The sequence below is a fragment of the Serinus canaria genome, chromosome 3 (assembly GCF_022539315.1).
Source record: "Serinus canaria isolate serCan28SL12 chromosome 3, serCan2020, whole genome shotgun sequence".
In the NCBI taxonomy this organism is placed as follows: domain Eukaryota; kingdom Metazoa; phylum Chordata; class Aves; order Passeriformes; family Fringillidae; genus Serinus; species Serinus canaria.
The window spans coordinates 67,988,365-68,005,720 of record NC_066316.1 but is presented as its reverse complement, the minus strand read 5'-3'; the positions used below and the strand labels follow the sequence as shown (position 1 = coordinate 68,005,720).

At 37.0% G+C, this 17,356-nt stretch overlaps 1 protein-coding gene across 1 annotated transcript in view; it reads right to left on the bottom strand.

Annotated features, from left to right (window-relative positions):
- Window positions 1-1,311: 1,311 nt before the first annotated feature.
- The window catches only part of SLC22A16 (solute carrier family 22 member 16), a 35,598-nt gene continuing 19,553 nt past the window's right edge, over window positions 1,312-17,356 (bottom strand). Inside the window, exons 3-8 of the mRNA XM_009093014.4 lie at window positions 16,593-16,710; window positions 14,110-14,659; window positions 12,098-12,225; window positions 11,595-11,704; window positions 10,992-11,091; window positions 1,312-6,087 (exon numbers count right to left, since the gene is read on the bottom strand). Of these exons, the coding sequence (XP_009091262.3) occupies window positions 5,875-6,087; window positions 10,992-11,091; window positions 11,595-11,704; window positions 12,098-12,225; window positions 14,110-14,659; window positions 16,593-16,710 (1,219 nt within the window). The 3' untranslated portion in view covers window positions 1,312-5,874. The remainder of the gene's footprint in view (window positions 6,088-10,991; window positions 11,092-11,594; window positions 11,705-12,097; window positions 12,226-14,109; window positions 14,660-16,592; window positions 16,711-17,356) is intronic.

The following is a 17,356-nucleotide window of genomic DNA, read 5'->3' as shown; positions in this document are numbered from 1 at the left end:
AGTGCTGACCTATTTCAGATCTTGTGAATGGCATGCACCATTTATCTGTCACTTCTTTAACCAGTTCAAGTCAAGCATCAGTGTCCACTGATGCTTTGACTTGAAAGTTACTATTTCAGCAAGGAGTTTCAGCTGTGCCTCATTTTGCTGTTGTCCCATGTTATTTACTTACTTCTGGGGGAATTCTCTCTCCATGAGGAAGAACCCAGCAGTGATGACATTCCTATTGAAAAGCTTTGTGAAAATATTTACTGAGAGATAGCCCAACCATTTAGGATGGTTGTTTCACCGTGTTCCTGATTACCTCAGTCAAAACCACTTTTTAATCTCATCACTGGCAGTGAGACTGTGGAGACAATCTCTACAAGAATCACCCCTTGATGCTGTTTTGTTCTTATTCCTATGCAAGTCTGTTCATCTCCACGTGGAAGATTATGAGGCAATGTTAATAACTGAATGCCTATGAGCATTCCATAGCTGGATCCTACTTATCTGCAGCAAATACCCAAGCAGTATCCATGGCTTGTATGTTAGCCAGGAATGCAGACAGAAGAGTGGGTTTGTCACTAAATGAGATATTCCCCATTACTTCTGATTATTCATAAATCTAGTTTGGTAATTTTGAAAGTGTTGTTTTGTCCAGAAACTGGAATCTGTAATCACTGTTTATGTACCAGTCATACTAAAAAGGATATTTCCCCATATGAAGTATGTACTTCTTAGGCTTGATTTTTCTCAGCTTGATTGAACTCAGTGCTCTTGAAATCAGTCTATCAGGCTTGATTCAAATTTCTCAGCTTTAGCAGCAACTATTTGGACCATTCACTCCAGTTACTTTCAGAGAGGAATGTAAATCACCTGCCAAGGATGCATTAAGCCTTCAAAACACAAATGATGAAGCAAAACAATGAGTGTAACTTGGTCAGAAAACACAAGATTAATAAAATATGCATGGAAAGTTGAGTCGTTTGCACTAATTAGAGATTTAAGGGAAGTGAAGAATAAATAGGTTCCTGAGACACTCTAAGAGGACAAATAACAATCGAGCTATGAATTGCTGCAATTCTTATTTTCCTTGTGCAGTCAGCCCACTCCAGTTCCCGCATGAGGAAGCTATAGTTAGTCTTCACATGCACTGAATACCACGTGCTTACAAGTACATTGTTCTGTCATTCCTGTGGTCACCTACTCTCTCCTCTGGTAACTCATACCCATTCCTCAGTATCTGCAGCTATTTTTGTCACTACTGAACGTGTCTGAGGGACTACTGCTCCAGTCAGCTTATACAAACAAAGGCAAGAAAGAATCATGTTTTTCCTAAAACTGAAATGCAAAACATGTCACATTTTTAATGCACCTTTTGTCATAGTCACCACTTAAAATATTACCCAAATCTTGGTTTACACCTGCAAAGACAAACAGGGAAAAGACACACACATGATATTTGCCATCCTAAATCATAGGATCTCCATGGAATGCCAAAACACCAGCCAGGCCTCTTTAAGGGAGTGTGAACCAAATTAAGAGTTGGTGATAGAAGTTAATTAATTCAGGTAAAGGTGTAAAGATTAAAAAATGTGTGTCTGACTTCATTCTTGCACATAATTGCAGATAATAAATACACATTAAAAAAACCCCATTAAAATGTATTGTATTAAATCCACAAATTTTAGGCAAACAAACTTTCCTATGAGTACATACTTCCCCCATGTAACCAAAAGACACACTCCATGTAGTACAGAATCTTGTACAAAATTGTGGGGCTGTCAGAACATAGATGTGTTTTAGTCTTTCTTCCTGTGAAAGAGAGGTAACTAATTGTCAGCATTGACTAGAATTTTCCCAAATAGAATAAACTCAGTTTTTATTAACTCTCTATTTTCTTTTTAGTCCTTGTGTCTAATTTCTCCCCTAGGAATCTGTTCTTGGATTCAGACAAACATGTTTCAGATGTTTGTAAAGCATGCAGGATCAATCCAGAACCTCCTTTTTGCAGTCACAAATGCCTTTCTGGACCAAGAGCCCATGGCAGAAGTGAGCTCACCTTTCCCTAAGCCTTTCCAAAAGGCACTCACAGGCCATGCACACTGCTGAGCCCAATGCCACAGAGGCTTCCTAAGTGACTGCACCTAAGGGGTTGGTAAAATAAACCTATGGAAGACACAGGAGAAGGCCAATAAGTCCTTCACTCCATCCCAGAGCTGGGATGTCAGGCCATTTGTCTTTCCACAGAGCCACTACACAAAAGCCCTCAGCCTTCAAGGAGGCTTCACCTCTTGTTCAGACATTCAGGGTACCACCCAAAGCATATGATAACCCCACATGATTTGCATAGCATTTTTTTCCTACATAGTTGGTTAAATTACAGAATTTTGCACAAAGAAATTGAATGAAGCTCTTAAATAGAAAATACACCTTTTTGTATAGCTTAAAAATACAATTTTGAAATACCAAACACATGTACTTATTATTTTTCCTTAGTTATAATTCAACTATAATAGTTGCTCTTATTGATATATTTAACCCAGAAAAGTATGTCCTTAACAAACTGCAAGACTGTCTAATAAAACTGGATATCAAATTTTGGACAAAAACATTTGCCATCATGCAATAGTGTCCAGCAATTAAGACAGATAAGGACTCTAATTTATTATTTCAAGAACCATTGTGTAACTCCAGAGACATTGATGAGCACAAAAAATTTGCACTAAGATAAGGATGACAAATACAAACATAAAAGGACTTGTGAACTGAAGTGAGAAACTGTGAAAATTAATTCTTATGAGCACTGAAATGAAAATATGCCCCACTGGAACAGAAGTATTTGTTCTCAAACTAAGTGCTCTCTTGCAAGAGGATTTTAAAAATCTATGAATATTTAAGAGAAAGAAATCAACTCACCCTGATTTTCCTACATTTATAATGCATGACTAGTGTTAACATATTTTTGCCCATATGGAAAAAAAAAGCAAATAGAAATGCTAGAGACATAGAGATACATACTATTTCCTTTTTTTAAAAGTAATATTCTTCCTCAGGTTAAAGAATAGGATACCCCAAGGCAATCTCTACGCTATTGATGCATAAAATCACAAAAGATGTACCTGTAAATCAACAAACCTTTTATTTCCAAGGAAAAACAGTAACATCATTAGTTCAGGGAAATTCAGGGGTCATTTGAATTAAAGACCAAATACCAACTGACTTCAGTGACAGCAGGAAATGGCTTTTGGGGTTAAACCATCAAGCTACATTGTGGTCTAGACTCAAAATTTAATTTTAGTTGTAAGCAGTATCAGTACCATTGTGTATTTAACTTCTTGTTCTTTTCTTCACCTTATGTGTACTGATTACACATGACCAGATCCTGAATCCCTCAAGCCAAAGGAACACAGAATATGCTTTGGGTGTTCTTGGCAGGGTAAGACCGAAATCAGTCACTCAGCAGGTAAAGAAGTAGAAAATTTAATTGTAAATATTCTTTAATACCTTGTTAGAAATAGACTGTACTGTTCCTAACAGTTATGACTAGTGAGTTTTAAGACAGAAGGAGTTACATAGAGTTTTGAGATTAAAAGAGGGACTATCAGTGTGAAAGATCCCCAAAATAAGGAAAGAATGTGGAGCTCTGTGTGTGGGGAGGGTGGTTGTAAGGCAAGACAGTACCAGTTTAATTCCTTGTTAGGTCTATTGCATGGTGGTGGTTTTTTAGCATGATTAAACCCTTATTTAGGGCAGGGCAGGAAGAGTTTGGCAGTAGATCTTGCAGATAAAGAGAGCTGCTCTGCCTTGGGAAGTGGAGGAGGACCTGAAAGCAGTGGAAGAATACTGGGTTTGCTCTTCAGCAAAATAAAAAACCACAGCATGTGAGTAATCTGATCTTCAGTCATCAAAGTATGTATTCAAGTCATTCTCAGAATAATGATGGGATTACTCACAGGGGAAGGTTAAGTGCTTTTGCTGAACTCATTTCTGGACAGAAGCCACAGTATTCTGTGCAGGTCTTTCTGGAGGTTTTCCTTGCAAACACTGGAACACCCACAGAATTGTAAGAAGCATGAAGACTCCTTTCTGCTTTCTAAGTAATTATCTCAGAGAAACTCCCTAAACTTAAATTTACTGATTTTTGCTTGCTTCAAAGCATGTTAATCCTCATATAGGGTATTAGTTTCTTCTAATACCAGGACCAAATTCTAGGACAGTGCAGTGAAGAATAAAATCTTTTATAAGGGGATATAAACCATTATTCTGGTTTCAGAAGTCATTGAAAGTAATAAAAATGTGCACATAAAATTGAAAAATGTGGCCAGTAATTTCTACAGCATATAGAATATCTACAGTAATATAGAAATGTTTTGGGGTGGATACATGGCAAAGATCAAGAAGACTTGTTTTGAGGAGACCATGCCATGAGAAAAGGGGCCTGAGAGGGAAAAATACTGATTCCAAACCAGGAAGGACTGAATTCACACAACCCAGGCAAGAGAGGGCTGTCTGAACCTCAGCACACAGATGTTCCTGGGCTGTTCACTCAAACCAAGGGTGGTCAAGCAAAGGAGATGCAGATCCTCAGACAAGGAAGAAACCCCCAGGTCTAGAGATAGACTGAAAAAGGGGAGGTGGGAGAAAGCCATAAAAGAAGCATCCAGAATGATGCATTTCTATCTATCAGTTTTCTGTAGTCCAGAGTCATAAGGCAGAACCACTGCACCAACAGTAAGTGTTGATGCACACATGAGGTGTAGCAGCAGTGGGATGTTTTGATACTTTGACTAAAACTACTACTAGTAACTCTTCTTTCATCAGTGTCCTCCAGCTACCATCTTTTAAATTCTATTACTCTAACTGGTTTTGTGTGATATAGTAAGGAAAAAATTAGTTACAGACAGCTGATCTATGAGAAAAATGGTGAGTGGAAACCGTTTCTACCAAAAATTCATAACTAAATCCACTTCTGTGCAGAGAGCCTGAATAAGAGCCATATACCATTTATTCTTTTCCACTGAGGACTATGAAGACCTTGGTGGAGGCATTTGGCAAAGTTGCTGATATAGCTCTTAGAAGTTATGAAAAATCTGGTGCTAGATCTAAGCTGAAATAAGTGAGAAAGGGTGCACTGAAATAATGGTCTGGAATGAATATGACTTTAAATGGGATCAGTGACAGTTTAGTTTTACCTAGACTAAAACAGCAGTAGATCCAGTGAACTTTTTTTTTCTTAAACCCCTAATAAAAATACATTTGCCATTCAACAGAATGAATATACAAACTATTTGCATATTTTGCAAACTTAGTATTATTTTTTCAGTCAGAAGCTGTGCCATAGAATACTTTCCTTTGGTTAGCAATGGCACCATTTCTAGTAGAAAACTTCAAAGAAAAAGAATAAATTAGTTTAAAATTATTTATGTGACCTGATGCAATGATAAGGCTTCTCTCTTGAATTGTAACAGAGTTTACTGTGTTCTGAAGTCTCAAGCCTGTAACTGGCAGCTGCAACAGGAAGAGGCCAGGCAGGGCACTTTGTTGTAGGTTTACAAATCTAACTGCAGAAAATGTGAAGCAAAGAATTGGCATATTTTTTTTACATACATGTAATCAGGTAGGTTCCAACATTTAGAGTAATCATTCCAACTGGTCACAGCAAGTCAGTTTAAAGTCTGGTTAAGTTTGATAAGGGATCTAGAAATCCTATCAATTTTCTGCAGTAACTCAGTCCCTTTGAAAAGGTTTCATACAATTGCGCTATTGAAAAGAGAAGACAGAATACAAAGTAAAAGGCACAGATGTTATAGAACAGTCACATTTCTTGAATACAGAGATCATATAAATAAGATAGTGATTAAAATTGGGAACGGCCATTTTGCTGCTGCTTTATTTGTCAGTGCTGACTCTTTCTTGACCAAACATCTCTATCTTTTCTAATGCTGCACCACTATGTTCTGGAGGAGTATTTTCTGAATAGCTTTTCTTGTTTCTTCCCATTTCTGTAGCTTCCACCAAAGTATTAGTCAATGGTTTTCCCAGTGTTTCTGGAAGCATTATGGTTAAGATTCCACTCAGAAGAGCCATGATTCCAACAAGCAACTGAAAGAAATAAACAGTAGCTGTAAAGGTAAATAAGTCTTTCAATCTAACCATAGTTTTGATCTTGCTTGAGAGTAAATCTAAAATAAAGCACAAGGAACTGTAAAGCAAATATCATAAGTCTTAAATGTTGCCTGTATAAAAGATCTACCTTTTTTGTTGCATAAATGAAAAGATTATGCAGCAGAATTAATGAATGAGCAAGTGAAGTGTTTTGTTCACAAGGGATCAATACAGTGCAAGCAGGAGTAATTCTTTTTGCGTAAACAACACATATTACCTTCATTCAGTATTTCAGTATCAGGAGCGTGTTTAAGAACTGATTCTAGGATTGCATACATTTCTTTTTACAGGTGTGTTCACAGAGCTACAATTTCCCTGTCACCTGTAATCTCAATTCATGCTCCAGCACCTGTGTACCTGTACCTGTGTGCTTGTTCCTTCTCCACACAGCCAGATTGGAATTTCTCAATATGGCTCATTGGCCCAGAGCCACAGAAGTGCACATCTGTGCTCAGCAGAGCTCTTCAGCATCTGCTAGCTCTCAACAGGAATACTTTGCTAAACTCAGTTTCAAACTCAGTGTCAGGAGTGCAGGCATCTACTGACATTTGCACTGGGATCACATTTTGGATTTGTCCATGTGTACTCAATTCCACAGCAACAGCATAAGTGGTGCAAGGATCAGGATAATGTGGAGTCAGTAGAGAAACACTCACTTGTTCCAGGAATAGCTACTCTTTCCATTCACATTCCCTTCACACAGACATTTCTATGTCTTGTTCAATGACACCAATTCCTACTCTGCTCCTCTGAGTAGAGAACAACATTAAATTCCTGACAGTTCTCCAATACCAGGTTATAAATGACCTAATTCTCTCCTGATAGAAAAGCTTTCACACAGAACATCATGCCTGGTCTCAGTGTTTTTCCATTCTCTGACTGTGAACTTTGATGCTATATTATCCTTATCTTGCTCTGTGCTGATTCTGAAGTCCTTTGCTTAATGCATTCTTTCCAAGGGTGAGAGAGAACATTTGGAATCACTGTGCCTACGTCTCTCACACAGAGCTTGAGACAAGAACTGCCCAGCTACCATCTGCAGCTAAGCCTGACTTTAAGTCAGAAAGCTGCTTTAAAATCAGAATTCCCTACTGTAATCTTCCTATTTGCCTGCCCATGCACCATGCTGGGTTTGCTTCTCTTCCCTCCCAAAAAAAAGAGGTCAGCTTGTTTCATGTATTCTTTTGAGAAGCAAAATGCACTGTTGCACACCCTCCTTTTTGCATTTGCAATAAATATAGAGCCAGACAATAAAAAAAATCAAAATACTGTTAAATACTACAAACTACAGTGAAAATAAAAGTCACAGTCTTACCATGAAAGTGTCACAAACTGAGTGAGATCCTTTTAGACATGTATGTGGCAGGAGTGATACTTAAAAATATATTCCAAAATATTAAAATCTCATCTCTGAGTGTCAAATTTCTTCTCTACTATTCAGACATGATTTTCTGCCATGGAAAGACAGGGTAAATTGACACATGGCAGCTATTCCACAATATCCTCTTTTATGTACACCCTTTAATCTGTCAGAAGTTTGTAACTGAGGATGTTGGGGTCTGTAAAGGATATTGAATCTTAAGGACACCCATAAATTTGGAGCATATGAGAACTGGGTCACTAGTGGTACTCAAAAGAACAAGCTTAAAGTAACACTGTGTGCTTTGAATATGTGTGTCTTTTTTCATTATTCTTTTTAGGCACTTGGCATTCTTCTCATGTTTTCCCTCCTCATGAACCTACCTCTCTTTCCCCTGAGAACTCTCACTATTCTATAAGTGTACACAGCACCATCTTTCCTGCCTTTTCATCTCAGCTCTCATAACTCTACTTCATCCCATGTTAGTTTCCTTTTTCTTTTTTCCCTCTTATGTGAAAGCTGCTGCATGCTGAGTAATACAGTACATTTCCCTTCTCCCTGACCCTCAAGCCCTTTTCCAGTATTTCCTACAACAGACAGAGTATGAAACAATTAAGTCACAGTGTATTAACTCAAGGACGTCTACCTTTTCAAGGGCAGTAGCCACAGTTATCAATGAAGGGACTCACATTTAGTAAAAGCAACTCTTCTGCAGTCTTGGCACATTTCTTCATAAGCCATCTGACATAATTTAACCCTTTGTTTGCTCACTAGAAATGTACGCATTTCGTATGTATGTATTTACTATTTTAAATACGCAATTCAGTATCAGAAAATGTTCTCCTGATATGGTCAAATGCTTATGTGTAGAAATAAAGTGTATTTATGTTATTGTACAAGGTATTTAAGTATGTTTAAAAGTATGTTGAAGTTAATTTGACAGACATACATGGTTAAATACATTGTGTTTTCAGGGTGTTAATTTGAAATCTGAATTTTTGCTTAGTCAAATTCTTAGAGTGTTCCCAACACTTCAGTACAACCAGCAGCTTCTAACAGATACCATAGAAACCTTCAGAAAATATTTGCCATAATTTTTCTTATGTCCTCTTCCATTTCTGGAGCAACATTTATAATTCTGCAGTGACCTATGACTAGGACTTGATATATATACTCCAGAACAAAAGATAATTCAAATTAAATATCCCTACAAAATAATACCTTTACTTCTGAGAAGAAATTATTATTATTATAGTCTGTTATTTGTATTTATATTCACATCTGATGGCTCTGAACCAATCTAAAATGTAATCTTATTGACAAAATTCCTACTTCAACAAAAAAGGTTATATTTTGACATGAAAAACCAATAGTATTTGACTGAGGGTTTGTATTCATTTATTAACACCAGTGTGGGATTTAAAAATTTCTAATTATTTCTATTTTATGTTTTTTCTGAGAGAAAAATCAACCCTGTTTAAGAGTTATTGCAACATAGCTCTTAACAGCTGAGAAACAGAAATAGGTTATATAAGGAGCAGTTGTTTTACAGGACATTTTCTATAAAGTTGTCACATGGAAAACATGCTTGGCAAGTTATTCAGTTTATAGACTTATTGAAGATTTATAGCCACTCAAGATGCTTGCAGTACTCACAGGTGGCATAACTGTGCATGAGGCAGAGTGCCAAACAAAGAGCAGTAGTAACTGTTCAACACTGTGCGGTGTTTGCAATAGATCAGGGTGATGTGTATCAGTTTACTTACAAATGTAATCCATTTGATTTCACTTCCATTCCAAAACACTTACTTGACCTGAGGCTTGGCACACTATGCTCCAACTCAAGGCAAGCCTATTTAATAAATTGACAAATGCTCTATAACAGGAGCTAATAATGGAAACATGTTCACTGTGAACACTACTACTCAACTCTACAAAAACTCTGGATAACTTTTGTACCCTGAGAGTTGTTCATAGCTGAAATAATTCCTGTGTTTATACAGCCATTTGCACTGCTCTCCAAAATATCTGAGCACTCCCCCATCTGTGGTTTAACTGCAGCACTTCTGCACAGATAAATCTTATTTCAGACAGTAAAGGCAAAATGCTGACAAGAGGAAAAAAGAAATGTTCTCCAATGACCACTCTGCTATGCAAATGTTTCTTTGTCTTTTCTGTGATCGTATCTTGGTGGAGACATTGTTAAGAAAGAAAACATTTTTAGGAACTTGAAGAAATAAATTAATTTGTGGTCTTCTTCATCCTCTTAGTTTTCATTGAAAACAACTAAAAGTACTTAATTTAAATAATGAAATGAGCTCACAAGAATTCTCTGAAACAATCGATAATAAAAGTTGCCAAATCAAAGGGACACAATGCCCTTGTTTAGGAAACTTCAGTATGGTGGATAAAATTTGACTAAGAATCTAGGTTAAAGACACTATCACTTTCTGACATGTATAATCTACATATAACAGTGCCTGAGTCACAATGAATTCTAGGGGGTTTTTGAAAGAATTAAAACTATTCTAAATCAATAATAAACATTTCTTTACTTAAAGCTATAATACAAATTTTTTAATTCCATCTGATTTTACACATATAGGCATAATTTATCCTTCAGGAGAAAAAATGGACTGAATTGCTGCAGGATTTCTAAGCAGCAAATGCCTCATAGCAGAAATGCAATGAAGAAATGTGATTCATGTGTTTTCAGGAAACACATAAAATACTTTGTAGTAGTGGATCTACTACATAATGCCCAAAGTATTCTTCTCTGGGGCAACTGGTGGTAAAAGACAAAACCTAAGGGTAACCTGACCTGCTTGTCAAAGTCATCATGAAGCTAATCAATATACCATTTCTTTATTGTTTTGTTCAGTTCTGGTGAAAAACACAGACTGGTCAGGAGAACAAATATAGTAAGCACAACACCTTCTTAACATTTTGGGAGGCTATTCCAAAGATGCAACATCCCAAAGAAGCTGTGGAAAATGTTAAGGCATAATGTAAGAAAATCCAGCTACCTGTGGTTATTTCAGGAATGGAAGAACTATGCCTTTGAAAAAAAGTGAAACTAAATCAGGAAGCATGGTCAAAAACTGCTGGGCCTGCAAAAAAATCTGGACTACGACACTTCCTAAATGATACATGGTAAGTGCAGAATACTGTTATCAATTTTATGCTAGGATTCAGAGCATAAATATTTTTATGTCTTCTGTCATAAAAACTTTTCTGAATATTTCAGTGATTCAAAGTCTCCCTTTTGCTTTAGCAGCATATTTTTAACAATATAAGACTACTAGTCTTTGGGACTTGAAAATTTCAAACTAGAATGGTTTACTCAGTTTTCTTTTTGAAATAAATGTTCAGCTTTTGCTTCCTTTGTCACATGAAAAACATACTTAGTAAGTTACTAAAGAGAAAAAAAGTGACACATATGCCTTTTCCAAAAACATTCACCATTGAAATAAATACCTACAAGTGGCATGAAAATCCAGACACTTCTCAGATATACACAGAAAGGAGCAACCACACTTCCTACACGGCACATCATGCTTCCACTTCCAACAGCAAGTGTTCTACACAGAAAAGAATTTGAGTAAGAATTCTGGCAGTTAAAGGAAACAATTAGAAATGCACAGACACTTAAAACATCAGTAAGATTTGTGTCTTTAAGCAACTATACTAAGAAGCTGTTGCTATGCCAATGTAAATTTATATTGTAATGAAATTCAGCTGCTTCTGTAATTAAGATTAAAAATATAATTATAATTCAGCACAGATAATGGGATGAGTAACCAAGACTTATAAGAAAGGCATAAAAAATGTTTAAGAAAGTATTGAGTATTCTTCCAGTTCCCCAATGGAACCTATCAAGGCACATGGAATGCAATATAAAGGAAAAACTATGCTACAGCCAAACTCCAGACAGCTCTGAGGCAGCTGAGGAACTCATCCCATCCCAAGTCTTTCAGATCACCACCACTGATGCCAAGAGCTGCTGTATCTTGTGTAGAATAACAACTTAATTAATGAAAATTAATTAATTAATGAAAAATACATAACTAGAAAAAGTTCTTACCTTACTATTGTTGGGTACAGTTCTGCTGTGTAGAGATATATAAGGCCAAATGCCACACCTATGGAAAATTTTCCAGCCATATTTGCTAAGATAATTAGTATATTGAAATCCTATTGAAAGAGAGCACAAATAAATATATCACCAGAAAATTACACCCTTTCAAACATAATTTACATTCTTCAAAAGTTGTGACCCTTCTTTAAACAATAAGCAATACTCATTGCTTGCTTTTTAAAAATTGCTCAATGAATTACTAGTTTCCACATCACTTTTTACCAGTCCTGGTTCACTGAAGCCATGGGAGCGTTTTATGTGTGACTCCAGCAATGACATTGAAACTTGTACTGAAAATACAGAAATCTATCTTAGGCTGGCAGCTGCAACTTAAAACCAGCCTTTAATTAATTATTCTATGATTTAGAAAGAACAGCTGCATCTACTGATTTAAGAGCCTTTAAAATCAATTTCTGCTATAGGAACACTTCCAAGCATACGTGACTAACCTGAGGTATGAACATAATTAAAACACAGATCAGTGCACTTAAAATAAGGAATGGAATGAGTGTGTTTCTCCTTCCCAGTTTGTCCATCGCAACGCAAGCAATGATATAGCAAGGCAACTCCACAGCACCTGTCAGTATGAAATTATCTCAGTTTAAGTCATGATTGCACATATTCATCTCATAACTGTGACTTCCTCTTTATGGGGAATTTATCTGATCTAGGGGCTAGTAAACAAGTAATATCTAAAGACAACCAGCGTGTTGGGCTAGTTCATTTGGTTACAGAAAGTGTGACAGAAGGCAGAGAACAGCCTAAAATATGGAAGTGGGAGTGGAGAAGGACAAGGGAAACAGGTTTCACAGCACAAAGCAGCTCCAGTTCTCATTGGGGTGGAAAATTACAGAAAAGAGCAAGGCCACAGTTCTGTTTCTATGACACTGACACTTCTGTCTGGAAGCTCTACATTTGCTGTTCTTCTCCTTCAGGTATTTTCACATTAACAGCTCAAGTGTGCCCACAGGGAATATTGCTAGTGTCACACCGACACAGCTCTCAGGATTTGCCAGCTTCCACCTGGACAGGGAATGGTAGCCTCAGGTGCCTCCCCCAGCATCAGCTCAAAATCATCTCAAAGTAAAAGGCAAGAAAGATCTGTCCACATCCATTTTTCTGAGTAAGCCCCAATATTACGGAGTGCAATTCCAGCTTTCTCCCTTCTCCATAAAAAAAGAGGGCTTACAAATCCCGTTCTTAATACAGATCATCCTCTCGTAATGTTCCTTTCCAGAGAAAAACTTATGCTGCTCTAAAGGTCCTGGCATTTGGCTAGACCTGTTTGCACTGTGTAAACATGATTTGCCCCTAGACAAGTAACAGTGAGCCAAAGCCAGTTTGGACATGTTTTAAGCCAATTTTCTCAGGAAGAATGCTACTATGTCCAATAGAAAACAAAGGATGAACATAAGATACAGCCCTGAACAGCCTGGATTCCTTTATTAAGAACATATAGCATGTCAATACACCTGTAATATCAGGAAACAATATTTTGGAGTTGTGTTGGAAATAGCAGTTTGCAATTCTTCAGTGTCTGTTAGTCTGCTAAAATATTTTTAGAAGAGGTGGGTACAGTGTACTCCACAATAGCAGTTTAGTTATCTGTGCAGTACCAGCACCCCCTCTTCAACACATCAGTCTAACAATACACTGTAATACATGACAAAACAAACTGGAATAATGAAAGCCCCAGCCCTCCTGTGAGCCTGTGTACACTATCAGTCACATTCACTTCACTGAGAGTACTCAGCTGCACAAAGCAAAGCACATGATTTAATTCTTCACTGGCTCAGAGCTGCAAGTCTGATTTAGAGTCTTCTGAAGTCAGTGGAATATTTTTACTGATGTTAACAAACTTTGGATCAGGCCTTGAATGCACTTGAGCTGCCTTTATAAACAACTTACATGCCAGAGAAAGATTACAGCCAGAATGATAAAATTAAAAGAGTATTACCACTTAATTAAAAATACACTTCTGAGAAAATGAAAATTACTCTTCCTTCTGACAATTATGACTATGTTTTCCACACAAACAAACTCAATGAATCATGACTGTAAGTGATAAAAGGAATATTTTTTCTCCCATTTTCTTAGTTTGTGCCTTTAACAGAGCTGTGTGAATTTTGTATTGCTTGTCTGCTTCCCCTGGTGTTTGTGCAGATCTGCTATAAGCTTCCAAGGCAAAGAGAAGACAAGCCAGAATATGGTTTTACAGTCAGAAAGACAGATAGAAAAGAATTCTGTGCATCAACAAATTCTATTTTTTTTCCTCAGATACAGTGAAATTTGAAGTGAATGATACTGTGTTAGTCAATTTTATGAAAAGTTAGCAAGAAACTTTTCAAACAAGATTCACAACTGAATGAACAAAGTAAAAAATTGGCTGTCAAATCTATAAACATTTTTAAATGTTTGTTCCAGTTCTGTCATTAACAGAGTAAGGTACAAGAATATTTACCTATGAGAAAGAGATTTAAATATTCATTGCCTCCTAGACTGACAGAACTGAGGGAGAAGACGTAGTACCCCAAGCTCCCAGTGAACCAGATCAGCCAGACTGTGATGGTCCTTCTTGCAATTTGCCAGTTACAAAACAGGTCTAAGATGTTGTGCTTCTTTGCCGAGGATGTAGCATCATCACCCATTCTGCCACTGGCTAGATCGTCTTGTTGGACAGAGCACAGTTCAGAAACTTCACAGGGAGTGCTGACTTTATTCCATCTTGCCATTGTATCAATCACTTTTTGTGCTTCTTCATATCTTTCTGCTGACAGCAGCCAAAAAGGTGTTTCTGGGAGCATCCAGCAGCACAAGACAAAGGGTAGAGTTGCTATGGATAGAAATATCTGATAGACCCACCAGGTCCGAACCAAAAATCCCACGAGTGCCACAATCATAATTCCCATAGCAAAAAAAGCATGGACATGCATAGAAGCCCAAGTTCGTGCTTTAATGCCAACAAATTCAGTCACATAAACAAAAGCCACAACCAGATAGCCACTTGAAACCTGGGAGGGTGGGAGAGAGAAAAGAAAAAAAAAAAAAAAACAGAGTCAGGTTTGTTTCTACTCTCCCTGTGCACCAGCAGTAAAAGCAAACAGCTAACAATGTTCTACATCTGTGAATACTAAATTGTCACCGCGCTGGCCTGTCTCACACTGACAGAAAAAAAGGCAACCACGAAAATGAGTCAGCTGCAGAAAAATTCACTCAAACCTTCAGAGACTGCGTGGACACTATTTAAAAATGTGAAGTGAATTAGGATGCTTCTCTGTAGTGGGGGACAGCCAGCAAGAGACACCTGTGAAGAAACTTAATTTGCTGATGTCATTAAGTCCTTCTCCTCCAAAAATCAGGTCCCTTAATGACATCACAAACTGGACGCTTGGGAAAGAGAGGTCCCCTGAAGTAATTGTAACTTCTTAAAATCTTGATCTCGGCTTTTAAGCAGACCATTAATACCCTGCATGTCAGAAAACTGCACATTTACAAACAATTACCTTCTACAGCCTTGTAAAATATCTCATTAAATCAAAGTTTTTTCCAATATTGGAAGAGAATCTCATATATATACACAATTACAGGTTCTCATATGGCATCAAGTGAATGCAATTACTGGCATGTTCTGCATAACAGTATTTCTTCATTGAATATATATATATTATTGAATATATTTAAAAAAAAAATATATATATATATATATATATATATATATATATATATTATATATAAATTTCTCAAATATCTCAAAATCAAATTCCTGGTGTCTTAAAACATTGCAAAACACAGCTAGACAATATAGACTAGGAAATATTTCAGTATATTGTTTTGATTAATCGATTTTCCCCTTAACAATATTCCAGTTAATAGTCTCCAATTCTGAAGCCACTGATAGGAAAGCTGCACTGACCGCAGTGGCACAGGGCTAGGGTTTAGGATTGCACCTTGCAAATCAGTGGCTAGATAAAACCTACAGCATCAGCCTGGTCAGAGCCTTTTGCTTTTCTAAACTACCACAGGACCTGGCATCAACAGCCAAGGGAGTCAAGCAGAGGGACTCCTGTAGATCTCACTGTTCAAGGCTGACATGATGCAGTTTTTCCTGCTAGGAAGTCCAGGCAAAGGGAGCTTCAGGTACAAGGTCCTGTCTTGACTAATGCACTGTCAGCAGAACAAAATAAATTATGGGAATATTTTCAAATATCATGTCCAATAAGTTAGATGATTTTTTTTTTGTGATGGCATTCTAATTTCTTTATGCCTTATGCAGTGAAAAGCTCAAGAGTACACTTTGAGCTGTAAAATAGTTATTTAAAATTGGTTATTATGTATAAATATTGAATAAGTGTCAGATATTGGATGTATACCACACACACGTAAAATTGCGTGTGTGGGTCTGCATAAACACATATACTGAAATACCCTTTAGTACAGTATAAAACATCTAGGTGTTAAACATATCTGCCTTTGTATTTAGTATTCCAGATACAGCTGAAAAGACCAAAGAGATGCATGGAAGAGAAAATGTGCATCTCTCCTCCATCACTCAAAACGGTAGAGATAAAAATAATACTTATTATAGATTTGCTAGTTTAAGAAAAAATATATTCCATTTCTAACAATAAGGAGAAATGCAACAGCAGCTGCAATGCAGAATCCAGAGTTTGCTGCTCACACTTGGTATTTAATTACCAGTCCAGCAGAGGTTGGGATGGAGGAAGTACCAAACACTGCTTCATACAGACGCTTTCTATTAATTCAAAGAGGAAAACTGCTGTGGTCCAAGAACATTCAGACTCTCCCTGCTCTGCTGAAATAAGTGCAACAGACGGGCCTTTAGAATAATGAAGTAGGAGAGGAAATAATAACAAAAGGGAGGTTTTCCTGAGAAGGGGTAAGAAATGACATGGAAAAGGGCCAAGGGTGAACATCCTTTCTTACCATAGCGAGGAGAAAGCGCACAATCACAAAACTGTAGTAGTCAAACGTGAAGGCCACTGCGATGCCAAATACAAACTGACCAGCGCTTGTGAACCATATAACACGCTGTCTTCCCAGTCTGCAAATCACAGCAGTAATAAAATCATCAATAGCCACAAACATTCTATTAAAATACACCTGCAGCTCCAGAGAGCTTAGATGAAAGTTAATAGTTAATAACTCACCACAGAAATTCGGATTTAGTTTATTTGTCAGTGATTCCTGCTTCCAAGAAAAAGGATGAACAGAACTTCCTTTCCACAATTCCTTGGCTGGAAGCAATGTGCAGTGAGCATTACATATGTTCACCTCCAGTTTTAACTTCTACATAACTGATTGGTAATTTTACTCTTATTTATGAGGACATAAATCAGTTTTTCAGCTATTTTATATTAAGTAGCATCATGTTAATAATTTCTTACAAAAATTGGCTGTGATAACACACGCCATCTTTTGTCAAAGTAACAACCAATTTTGATAGTAATGGAAGGTTTCTGTAACATACCTTTGTCCAGTGTTTTAAAATTGAATTCTCTAAAAAATGACAATCACACAATTCCCCATAATTTTCTGATTTGTGACAGCACATATGCATGCATATAAAAACACAGAAATCCAGGAAGAAAGTAAACTAATGGCAAAAAAAATCATGTCAACACGCTAGCTGCAGCAGAACATATACAAGACTCCGTTGGGAATTCACTACATTCTATCTACAAATGCTC